The sequence below is a fragment of the Hydractinia symbiolongicarpus genome, chromosome 6 (assembly GCF_029227915.1).
Source record: "Hydractinia symbiolongicarpus strain clone_291-10 chromosome 6, HSymV2.1, whole genome shotgun sequence".
NCBI classification, from domain to species: domain Eukaryota; kingdom Metazoa; phylum Cnidaria; class Hydrozoa; order Anthoathecata; family Hydractiniidae; genus Hydractinia; species Hydractinia symbiolongicarpus.
In genome coordinates, this window is record NC_079880.1 from 20,849,003 (window position 1) to 20,861,806 (window position 12,804).

At 34.4% G+C, this 12,804-nt stretch overlaps 2 protein-coding genes across 2 annotated transcripts; one reads left to right on the forward strand and one right to left on the reverse strand.

The window, feature by feature from the left end:
• Positions 1–1,103: 1,103 nt before the first annotated feature.
• LOC130647485 (protein boule-like) lies at positions 1,104–6,791 on the forward strand. Its single transcript, XM_057453355.1, has 7 exons — positions 1,104–1,423; positions 2,677–2,796; positions 3,133–3,224; positions 3,634–3,745; positions 5,198–5,320; positions 5,897–5,965; positions 6,328–6,791. The coding sequence occupies exons 1-7, from the start codon at positions 1,283–1,285 to the stop codon at positions 6,580–6,582; spliced, it is 912 nt and encodes a 303-aa protein (XP_057309338.1). The 5' UTR covers positions 1,104–1,282; the 3' UTR covers positions 6,583–6,791.
• A 3,131-nt stretch (positions 6,792–9,922) lies between these two features.
• Positions 9,923–11,326, reverse strand: LOC130647893 (uncharacterized). The gene has a single exon (XM_057453898.1). The coding sequence runs from the start codon at positions 11,229–11,231 to the stop codon at positions 10,179–10,181; it is 1,053 nt and encodes a 350-aa protein (XP_057309881.1). The 5' UTR covers positions 11,232–11,326; the 3' UTR covers positions 9,923–10,178.
• Positions 11,327–12,804: the final 1,478 nt, after the last annotated feature.

Sequence of the window (12,804 nt, forward strand, 5' to 3'; positions counted from 1 at the left end):
TCACATAAAGTTTTCTCAGCGCGGGCTGAAAAATAGTTACAAAGAAAAGTCTGTATTTTTCAATAAGTTTTGTATGTATATTATTATTTTCATCAAAAAGTTTGTATAATGAAACTATTATATTGATAAATTTGTTTGATAAATTTGTTCTTGAACATTTTTGTTATTCGAGTACAGAAAACAACAACTCTGTCCACAGGGTTTTTTGTCTTTTGACATCGAGGCGGGCGGTGAAAATTAGCCGAAAAGTAACTGCTAGAGGCTTTGTTAAGGCAATAAACCCTGGGGACGAGGATGCAGAAAACATGTGATTTCTCCAATTGAAATGACCTTATCATGCAAATAAATAAAAAAAAGTCATCCCGGTTTGCCGTGGCTGCAGCTATCACATGAATTTTTTAGCCCGCCTTGCTCGCTTAGCCGGGTCAGCTCGTTTCTCATTTGAAAGCAAGTTTTTTTGAGAAAGTTTGTTAATAAAGATGAGATCTCGGCAAACCGAGTCAGCCCGTTTTGCCGGGCCGATTTTGCTCATGCGATGCCCCCTAACTCCTTCGGTATTTTGATTACGACAACAGAAGACGCCAGACATGCTGGCCCCGATCAAGAAAGCAAACCCCGCCCACTAAACCTTGTCTTTGTGTTGAATGTCGTATAACTGAACATGAAGGACCATTTTTGCGTCACGTTTGAAATGGAATGCTATATAAAAGTAGCTTATAAATGAAATATAAAAGGTTTATGTATAAGCTGCAAAATCTCACACTATAAACCTATTTGTATAGCTTTGGCATATTGACCTCCAGACATAATTTCTGAAAATTAACTTAATATGAAATAAATATTCATCATTGGGAAGAACCAGTTATCGCTTTTGTTTTTAATTACAAGGTCCGTGTTTTTCTCTCTTTTTTTTACATCATCTAGAATATTCTTGTCGAGATCGTGGTATCATAATGACATCACGTGACATACATTAGTCAATAATGACGTCATACATGGTAACCACATTTCAATCAAATAAGCAATTATATGAAGTATGCGAGATTGCACAAACTAGAAATTTAGAATAATATCTGCGAAGGAGAGATAACATGTGATCCTGTAAACTAACGAATTAAGTGCAGAATCGCTGGAAATAGAATGTATATACGCATGCATAAATTTATTGTGGTATTACTTGTTTTATGTTCCGGTTTGAAGACGTAAAAATCGAGCTTTGCATTAACAACAACGGAGATAACTTAAAACGTCCAATGTGCTGGTACCAGACATCATTTTAAGAATGTCTTCCGCAGAAGAAAAAACAACAGTAAAAAACTTTAAAAATTTGAGAATTTCAATAGACGAACATACACAAGAAGGGGATGAAGTCAACAAAGAAGCAGCTTGCATGTGTTCACACTATTTTAACATGGATAGAGAGGTAAAAATTGAAATCTCTTCTGTTTTTTTACTCCATACATATCAGTGGAGTTACAACAATTTTGAAGATCGATTTTTTCGTTTTGCTTACGTTTTTCTTTCATAGTTTAAAGAAGCTTTGCAAAATCGAAAGTAAAGGGCGATAAAAATAAATTAAAAAAAGTTATATATTACTGTGTTAAACGTTTCTGTTGTAAAGTTTTTTTTATTAAATGGTTATTTCATGTGCGCACGCGAAGGAAAGATGGCGTTGCACTTGTTTACTTTTGAAATAAATTACTACTCAAACAATGTTTTCATAGCAAAAAGCAAAATTTTTAGCATGTTCTAAAGTTCAACTTGTTTAAATTTCATAATACCTTATCTGTTCAATTTTGCTGAGTTGTTCTTTTTATGTTTGTCTTTGCAAAAAAATCAAAACAACCGGATAATTTCAGGACCGTTGCCTTCAACTTTCTTTTTTGTTTACGGGATAATATTTTGTAATATAAAAGCAGCAAAAATGCTGACAAAAATGGGTTAAAATTAAAAAAAACTTTAAGAAAAATATTTTTTTTACTGGATAAACTAGTCCTCAATGTAATGCAAAACACTTTTCATCTTGGTTATTATGCATGCGTTCGCTCACGTGTGGAATCCACTGAATTTCTTTATATGTTCACCCTCTTCATGTTTTTTCATGTCTTAAAAATATAATGTATTTTAAAATGCATGGATATTTCTTATCTCTGCGAAGGAGTGTAAATTGTCCTCAAGATTTATGCGCGGTAAAAATATAGTTTGTTGTAATTAGGAATTATTTCTTGCCAGACAGTTTTCATCAAGTCAATAAAATAGTTTTAATGTGTTTTTAAAAGGATTATGCATTTTAAATTTATTCTCTCTCTAAATTTAGACAATGCTTTGCATATTTTGAACCAAACAAAAACCCGAATTTAAACTTCAAAGTGCAGCTTTTGGTGATAAAAAAATAATATAGGGTATATTATTTTTTTATCACCAACAACCTACAAGCAACACGAGGTTAAAAAAAGAAAGCATGAGATAACCATCTATCTTACGTAGTAAATAAGATTTTTGTCAATATTTTTATGAAGAAAACGCAAGTAACAAATATATGTGTAAAACGCTCTATCCACGCATTCGCAGCACGATTATTCTTTACGCAAACATTTCGCGCGGCAAAAATCATTCAGCTAATTTCCATACCTTAAAACGACGTGAATTTAACTTTTTAAAAACTAACGTTTTTAGACGGAGCATTTAGTTTCATGCAATAATTCGCCCACCACTGTGAAAAGCACTTCTCCGGATGCCTGCATCTATGGAACGCATTATCCGAATCGAATATTTGTTGGTCATCTACCTGGAAAGGTTAGCGACTTAGCGTTTTAGAACGTTGTTTCCCTAGTAACCAGTCCGATGTTGTGGTGAAATAGAACACTTTGGACGCGCCTGAGGTTAAAATGTGCAGATGTGTGAAATAAAATGTATGCATAAAAAATGAAGGAAATAGAATGTTAATAGCCACTAAATCATTCCTGATTTTGAGAAGAGTTCCACTTTTAAAATTGGCATCACAGTAGTAATTCTTCGCTTTTCCGAATTTTGCAATCGTCCGCAGATGTAAAAAAATGTCTTACAAGATTAATTTTTTTAATTCCTATCGAACGGAAAAAAAGGTTGTTACTGTTATTCTAACTTTCGTAGGCTTCTGCTACTGACTTGGCCGACTTCTTTCGATCATTCGGAACTGTATTAGAAGGAAAGGTCGTTCTTGATTCCTTTGGGAGATCTCGAAGGTAGTGTATCACAAACTCATTACCATTCCTCTTAAACGTCATTAAGTTTTGTGATAAGTTCGAACGCAAAGTACAAAAGTTTTGTGTTAGCTTTATGAAGTTCCTTCACATCTTCGCTACCTAGTTTTTGGTTATAAACATTTTAAAAATAGAATTTAGCAGTCCAGTTAATTTCTTGATGTGAAAACAAAATGGCCTCATTTACTCTCCTAATAGCTTTTAATAGCTTGTTAGTTCTTTTTGTTCTAAGTATAATACCCAATTTTTTTTGGTTCATACATTCGTGTTCTCCTAAATGTTTCTAATCCGGTTTCAATTGGATGAAAAATATTAAAGACCAGATTAAAACTAAATGGCGGGCGTTCTGAAGTCCTATCAAGACGCTTTATCACTTTTGTGATTTTTATAGATTTGGATTTGTCACTTTTGCTACGCATGAAGATGTCCAGAACGTTCTTTCGCAAGGGAGTATTTTCTTTAAAGGAAAGAAAATAAATGTTGGCCCAGCTGTAAAGAAAATGGTACGTTGAGATTGTATATAAACTAGTCCCTAGCCGTGGAAAGTCTACGGGATCGCCTGTCTAACATATTCCGGTCCTTAGATTTTTACTCGTTCATTTCCCGGGCATCGCAATTCCATGCATCCTTATTCGCCTATTAACATGAGAAAAATTAATTACTCTGCGGCGGTCTGAATAGGACTGCGGCGCAACCATTTTGAACAAACAGAGATAAGTATTATTAATATAGATCAAGAAAAACACCCAACATTATCTTTAAACTTCGGGTCTTGGTTTTGTTATAACTCCTTACTCGTCACGAAAATTAACAAGAAGTGTTCCTGGGAACGAAGTTGGAAGTACTGACGCACTTTGGCGCTCTTATTTACAAACATGTTATTATTATTTCTTTTAAGTACATTGTTTGTTGATATAGTCGTATCGGTTGTAGCTAAGTTTTATTTCACAAACCAAACAAAGATGTTTTTTAATTCTCTCCCTCGCTTAATTTCCAAATAGAAGAACAATAAAAGCGAAAGAACTTACGAAAGACACCAGGAATATAAAACCTGTTATTTGATAAGCACTTGTTTGCAACACAAAAACACGAAAAAATATGGTTGTTATTTTACTGTCGCTTTTTTCAGTGGATGTTTAGGGTACATACAAATGTATGATTTTGCGAATTTTTCATGACAAAATTTTCATACAAAAGTTATGATAATATCTTGCTACTATAGAGTGTTAAAATTAAAATGGGATAATTTAACGGCGTCCCTATCGCGTGTGTACTGAGAAAACTTCTAGATTTAGCTTATTTAAATATATCATCAGAAGTAAAGTCCACACTACAAAAAAACTTTAAATTTGTGTAAATTTTGTGTAAATTCACAAGATTTTTAAATAAATAAATTCAACCTGACCATCTTACAATGGTCGTCAATAACAATGGCATAGGATCAGATGGGAATCTTTGAAGCTAAATATCTTAAAAAACGAAAGAAGAAAAAAAAATTCTTGGTAAGAAACTTTTATCCCTTTATAGCATACAAAAAGGGTCCCTTCAAAAAGGGTCCCTTCAAAAAGGGTCCCTTCAAAAAGGGTCCCTTCAAAAAGGGTCCCTTAAGAACGTCTATCTAAAAATCTGACATTCTACATTATTTGTGGTGGCTGAGAATTTATTTACGGGGGAGGGGCAATCAGCTCCTTGATGCAAAAAGTTGTTGTTGCGACAATCAATAAACCACAACGGTGGAGAGTTGGTTACTTTATGACGTAATTAAATGAATTTTTATAATGTTCGACCCAGTTTTCTTCAAGCTTAAGAATATGCTATGTATTTACAACTAGAGATTTGACCAATCAGAACCGATTTTTTTGGGTTTTAACTCGCGTGGCATCTCATTTAACCGATCAGAACCGATTTTTCTTAACGTTTCAATTCACGTGGTATCTTTTTATTTTTCGACACAGTTTGGTACTGATTTTTCTCCACCGGAGAGCCCTGCTGCGACCACATCAGGTAGCTCGACACCAACTTCACCTGAAAGTCTTACGGAGAAGATTATTACTGTGCCACCAGTAAACGAAAATAAGGTATGGAGTATTTTGTGAGCCATTGGAATAAAATACATTTTACTAAATTTTCGCGCGTTAATTTTTGCGCATTAGGTAATTGTACGTATTTCGCGCGTATCTTCGCGCTAATTAAAATTCCTGCGCAAGAAAAAAAAAATAGTAAGTTTTTGGGTTTAGAAGACAACATATAAGTGCGTTTCAAACACCTTTGACCGTTAATTTTGTTTCTTGCTAAAAAAAAAACTAAAAGTATATTGTCGCGTGTATACATTTTTGCGTTAAAACATCTTTTGCTCGTAATTACAAATTTCACGCACTAAAAAAATTTTTCGCGCACATATGCGCATTGTAAAGTATAGGTAAAAACTAATAGTGCGACACTCCCTCGGATAAGTTTTTAAAACCGATTAATAAGCACAACCTATCTACTAGAGCTGTTTTTCTTTCATATTAAGATAAGCTCTGGTTTCAGAATAGACACTAGGCATTGGAGATGAGATTGTAATAATGGACAGTAAACACAATATTCCAGACAGGATTCCAGACAGAGTAATTTGAGCACGTGTTATCTAATCATGTCTGTTTCTTCAAAAGGGTGATGAAGATCCAGCTTCACCACGTGCTGGTAATGTTTGGTTGAAAATCAACACAAAACCTAAGCAGGTAAAGCCTTTGTAAATATTAACTTTAAAAAGAAATACGGTGTTTTTACACAAAACAATGTAAAAATCTTTTAACTATAACAACAGAAAAATCTTTAAAATAAGTCTGTTGAAGTAAAAATAAACTTCTTGATTTCTGGGTAAGAGCTATTTAGACTTACTTCCCTCAAACTTTCTCCCATTCTTGCTTTGCAAAACAGATCGCAAAATTTACAGCTTTGCGACCCTAGGACATCCCCACCCCACACGGATGTAAAGGTAAAGTCAATTAGAAAAAAAAACCTTCAGATCACAGTTGTGCGGGAGTTTAGCCATAGATGATGGAAATGTATATTTTAAGATAAATCTTGATACTTTTTTTAGATCGCAAAACCGGTAGCCGAAGCTGCACAGGCGTATTCACCGAATATGATATATACACAACAACCTACGACTTATCAGCCATATATATATCCTACTGTTCTGACCGTGCCATATAATCAAAGCTACAACTACCCTAGATATTACTACACTCCAACTGTTTACCCCACGAATTGCGCACAGCAAATGGTGCCCTTTCAACAATGGCCTCAGACGATGTACTACACAATGGACCGCATGGCAATGATGAAAAACTAAAAAAGAAAGCCTACAGGAGACTGGGTTTTTGTGGTAGAAAAAATAGGGAAGGAGCCTAGTAACGAGGTTTTAAAAAGAATTATGACGTAACTTATCAAAAATAACCTTATCAGACAATTTTATTCTATTTTTTATGTATGAACTAGAATTTAAGGTAGAAAACTGACATTGTATATTAATTTCATTCGCGTAAAAAGTACTGGAAACAATTTTATTTCATTTATTTTTATATTTTGTATTTTGTGTGCGTTTTACACCAGTCTATAGAAGTTTGTGATGAAATTGTTGTTCTCTTTCATAGAGAACTTCGTACAAAAAAAAGTTTGGAGAGAAATAAATTTTATATTACTGTTTTTTTTCTGTTTTTTTTTTCTGACTATTTTATTTCACGAACATTTTTTAGTATCGAAAAGTTTTTATATATTTAGTTGTCTCGTTTTGATGGGGTGATGGTTTCGTTTTAAATTTTAAAAAAGAAAATGTATTTTTTTTTTGTATTAATTAAATAAATAAATAAATGACCTCAGAAGAAAGAAAGATGTGTTTCAAATTTTAGAGAGGTTATTTCGTATCGTTGTGAGCTTTTTGAGTGTTGGGGTTGCCACACTGAAGATCTTACCAAATTAGGCACTTTTTTGAATTTCTGCGAGGCAAGACGAGGAAAGTTTTTTAGTTAATTTCTAAGAAAAAATCGACCATGAGTTTTCATGTTTCTCCGTGGTTTTCGCTCAAAATCTAACTTCGCTGTACTTGTTTTTTCAGGGTTATATTATTATCACGTGACGGAACGCCCTTTTTAAGTATAGTGTCATCTTAATTTTCATTTTGTCATTTTACAATCCATGAAAAAAGAAAGGGTGTGGCTTATATACCTGGTTTTACCAATGAAACTCAGGTAGCCTATATATGAATACAAAATGAGAGTTGCCCGAAATGAGAGACCGATATGAAATTTGTTGTGTTTGAGTTTTTTTCATAAGTTATGTGGACTACACATGCGTCATAACTTTGTACACATGCGCAGTAGCTTGCTTTCGGATAAACCGTGTTCATTTTTACATTTAAAGGGCGGATTTAGATTTCCATTTTGGTCATTTTGACTAAAATGAAAAGAAACAACGAAATGCCTTTATTTAGTCTGAAACCATTTAGATATGAAAGAAAAGAATAGCGGCCGGAAGCGATTGCTAAAAAATCGCCTTCCTAAAAAAAAGATAGTTTTAAAAAATTCTAGAATTTCCTGAATTTTTGTGAAAACTAAACTCAATTTTTATAATGGATTTTCTTCCTTTTGTGGAAAATAAGTCCAAAAAATGTATTCTGCATCAGCTAACGCAGAAATGAAATCTATCAAACTTGTCTTCTTTGTGATACCAAGGTGCTGTTTATATAAGAAATAGGACGGGACAATTGCCGGGATGGGACGATTGCCGGAATCCTGCTCTGATCAATATCTATTATATAGTCGTTAGCCCGTGGAAAAATCCACGGGTTCGCCCGTCCTTTTTATACCGCATTGCGTGCGTCTCGCTACCTGCGCAGGTAAGCTACCATTTCGCGTGATAGACAGACGGACGGACGGACGGACGGACGTATACGGGCATTATAATATAGATTAAAATCACTTTGTGTTTACATGGAAAATTTTTGCTTTTTTCATATGATTATGATATTATCCAAAACTTTATAATAGTTTTATGCTATTCAAATAAAGATATTTAGATAGAATATCAAAATATCATGATAAAACTGAAGTGTTTAGAGCAATATAATATTCTGGTTGGATTTTATTTAGATTTGAAGAAAATAATTATTTTGAAAACGAGGCTATTCTTAGAAAGCTTAGCTATATGAAGGGTTTGACTGTAACTTTCAGCTCGCACCTGAAGCACTTAACGAACAGAAATATTTACGAAACTAGGTAATTTGTTCTGCCTTTTGCTAAGGAACTCAGGGATAAGAATTATTTTTAGTATCAACCTCTTTAATTGAGCTTGGCTTAATTATGAAATTCAGGAAAGATCTATTCATTTCCCAAACTGTTTAAAAGGACGAGATGTGGCCGCGCTGGGCTTGTGTTTATTGGTTGATAAATTGGTTTGTGCCTACTTGATAAGTTAAAAACAGTTAGTAAAGAGGTAGGAGGGAGAAAAGTGATCAAATTTTAGCGAAAAGTCACTATAATGTTTGAGATTTAATTTCCTTACTCTGGCGCACTGCAAACTGTAGTGTCACTTCGATTCATCTCCTGGCACACGGCTGTTTCTAATTTATTGCTAGGATAACTTCGTGTTTACAGGAATTTAACAGGATTGAGAGGGTATCTGTTTTCATTAAAAAAGGACATAAAATCTAAGCTTGTTGTGAAAACAAATAATTTTTCCAAATTTTTTTGATAAATAAATAATTTTTATTATCAAATCTCAGTTTTAAGGTTTCAGTGTGTTTAATGGGTTAAAGCTGTATCCAAATAAAGGTTAGGTAGCCTAAAATATGTTTAAATTCTAACGGATCTCGCCCCAGTCCTAATTCAAAAAAATGTTTAGACATGCGCAGTCTGAGTTTCCAAAATATTGCCCGCTGAAACAGCCGTGGGCAGTGTCAATTTGCTTGTGTGATGGGTAAGAAAGTTAGGAAAATTACGTTAAATCTTCTCGTTACCTACTAAAATCTAACTGAAAGAGGGACAAAAAAATTTTCGAAAGTGACTACCGTTTTACCGATCACACAACTTTTTACCGACTTTCTTTACCGATACCGATTTAGCTAAATTTGCGGTTTTCTCTGAGACATTTGCGTGCATCTAAATTTTCAAATAGGGGAAACTGAATTTGATATCCTCTTTCCCCCCACCCCCATAAAAAGAAGCTTATAGTGAATTAGACTGTCAAAGCTGACGTCAAAATAAATATTTTAAGTTAAAAGTATTGTATGAAGTCTCTAAGATGAAGAGAGAAACAAGTGGTTTTTTGTTCGATAATATCGCCGCCTATATCCTGTTGCATTATGAAATTTCCAGGAAATTTCCAGGATTTTTTCTAGATAAAAAAATAAATTTTGGTTTTGAAAGTAGGAAATTCTTTCCGTAATGTTTCTAAAAAGATTTAAAGATCTCGATTTATTAAAAAATTTAATATGATTACTTTCTAAGACAATTCCAGGAATATCGGGAATAATTTCTTTTGTCAAGGCCTTTTAGCACCAAGGTCATCAGTGCTATTCATGCACTACTTTACGCATAGCGCAGCATGCTGGAATTACTAATAATTCAATGTTTATATACAGGCTAAATTGGCTACATCCGGAACGTAAACTCTAGATTTAGTCCCCGTAAATTATATATTTACTTGAAGGCCTCTTTTCACTAGTGTTTTTGAGCACAGTTTCTAGCGTGTAGTATCTGAGCATGCGCATTAGAACTTTTTTTCTGGTCGCAACGCCAGTATTTTTGGAGGTTAAGACGAGTCAACTTTCAAGTGTTTACAGTGGAACAATCATTTTTAACAACCAATGGCAGCTCAGAAGACGCTACCATCTTTTACTGTAATGGAAATCAACATTAAGAACTTTTAGTACAAAAATATTTCAAGCGTTATTTAGGTATGTGAATCGGGCCTTAACGTATTATCTGGTTCCACAACAGTAGTGTCTACAAAATGGTTTGATAATACGTCCTCTTCCAACAACTCTGATGGCGGAGTTTTTATTACTTCGGCGCCTTTTAAAACTTCTAAATAGACCGAGCTCCCATTATGATTTCTTACAACAAGATCACGAACGTCATTTGTGGACAAGTCACTTGTTACAGAGCATGTGTCGTCGAATAAGTTGCAGTTGCCTTCAGCAACGGATTGTGGTTCGGATTTCATTTCCGCATTCGATACGAAAACTTCGGGTATGGCTGGCCGCCTGTGTTTTGGACTCGAAGTGAATTTTGGAACAAAAGTTTCCAGAACTGGCCGTGTTTTGATATAGTCCACGGTATGCATATCAAGTTCTCTTTGCGCATGCGTTTGTCTCTTTATACAACAGCATATGGTGAGTTCCTCTTTATCAAAAGCTAGTTCGCGAATTTCCATGGGTTCACTTTTTCTTTCTTCATTCTTCGCTACTTGTTTCAATGCTTCATCATGTGCGCACGCGTCACTTTTCGAGCGGAATCTTCGACTTCTAATCGTTTCTTGTCCTTTTGATTTTAACTCTTTAAGTTTCGCCATTGCCTCTGAGCTCTGTATTCGCAATATTATCTCCTTTGTTTTAATGTGTTCTAGGTCTTTCCGTCTGTTGTTGGCCCATAAAATAGCTGAATCAATGAGACCAGCTAGTAACGCTAGCCCAAACATTCGATAAATCATAACGAGATATTGCGAATTGTTTATCGGATAACTCATATCACCGAAACCGACTGTCGTAAATGTTACGAACCAAAAGTATAAACTGTCAATGTATGTCCAATCTAAAATTGGTATGAGTGAGGTGAATACTCCAATGTGCAAATAACCAATAAAAATGAACACAATTGTCACTGTAGATAGCATACTATCTGATATACATTGGTTTTGTCTGCTACTACATTTTCGAATAAGTTTAAAAAAGGAACGATTAAATGACGTCATGATGTCACCACAACGTGCCAGTAGAGTCATCATCGCGGGAATGGCAATAACAGTGAAAGCGATGAAAAATATTCGGCCTCCTGTTGTCTTAGGGGCGACGTCTCCGTATCCTATAAAAGTTGAAACTTTTTCAGAATACTTGCATCAAAAAAAAAACTAAATTTTTCTTCGAGATTAATTATTCGCCAGGCAAAGTTTTGCAAATCTTCAACCTTTTAAAAAAGCCTATCAAATCCTGGGGACAAGGTTGGCACCAATTTAACTAGATGTCCTCTTGAACCTTGTTTCTATTGGCTATAATCCGCGAAAATTCATCTACGTGAAAATCTACTGTTGAAAATTAATCTTTGGGAAATCAACAAAAAAATTCCCTCATAAGTCCTCACGAAAATTGACTGAACATTCAAAGATATTCCCTGTCTTACTAACTTTATGACAGGTTTTCACACGATTAAAAAAACACATCGGTCATTGTTTTACGTCGTGTCGTACCAATACAACATTGCAGACCAGCTAGAGTTAAGTATGTCGGTTTGTCTTTTCTAAAAGCAAACCGTTGTTGTTTTTATGTGTTTTTATGATTATCTACTACAAATCTAGTCCCGATAGTTTGTATCTTGTAAAAGCCTGATGAAAATATAAAAAAGTGATTCCATGTGGCCCTTTTGTATTTAGAAGACAGCCTTGTTTCCAGGGTATTTTTTTCTCCTTGACAGTTAGATAGACAAAAGAGGCTTTGGAACGAGGTTAAGAACGTCCCATCGGTTTAGGAGTTAAAAGTGAGAAAATTATAAATGTTCAAACACTGACATTCAGTTCGAAAAACAAACATCTCGACATTCACTTATTTAAAAAAGATGATTACCATGGTGGTAAGATGGTTACCTGTCTCCTCGCAACCTCGTTACCAGACTTTCACTTACCGATAGTCGTTGCTGCAATATTTGTAAAGTAAAACCATTTCATGAAGAGAAAGTAAACATCAGCTTTTTTGCAGTATTCTTTATTCGTTTCCACTTCTTTTTTCATGTGTATAAAGCGTTCAAACTCCAATAAGATTTCATCCACGTGTGAGCCATCTGGCGACCCCGTTAACATTTTGCGTTCGATTTGTAGAAAAAAGCTTGTAATGTTAAATGAAGCGGAGCAGATCTCCGTGGATTGCGTGTCTTCTTCGAGTTTTATGAAAACAAAAGTTCCAGCAATAAGTATGATCATTACAAATCCAAAATGCATGATGAATTTTAAACTTGTTACCATGCCCCCATACCATTGTTTATGTTGATAGCTGCTGAAACAACCACACGCAATGCTTTCCTCGCCAACTTGTAATCTTTCTTTCGTGCGAACAACCATGGTTCAATTAAATGCAGGTATTTAAATTATAATTTGCTGGAATGACCTAGCTGGCAACATAGTGCTTCTCTTCCAGATTTCTCGACACTGGTTTTTATATTTTAAGCGATTTTTATTCCATTATACATCTTTCTTATAAGATGTTTTTTAATTCCTAGTTTAACTTAAGCGCAAAGTTCCACAACAAAACATACGATTTTGACATATTGAATCATGTTTGAGATTCAGAATATTTTATATACCAATGATC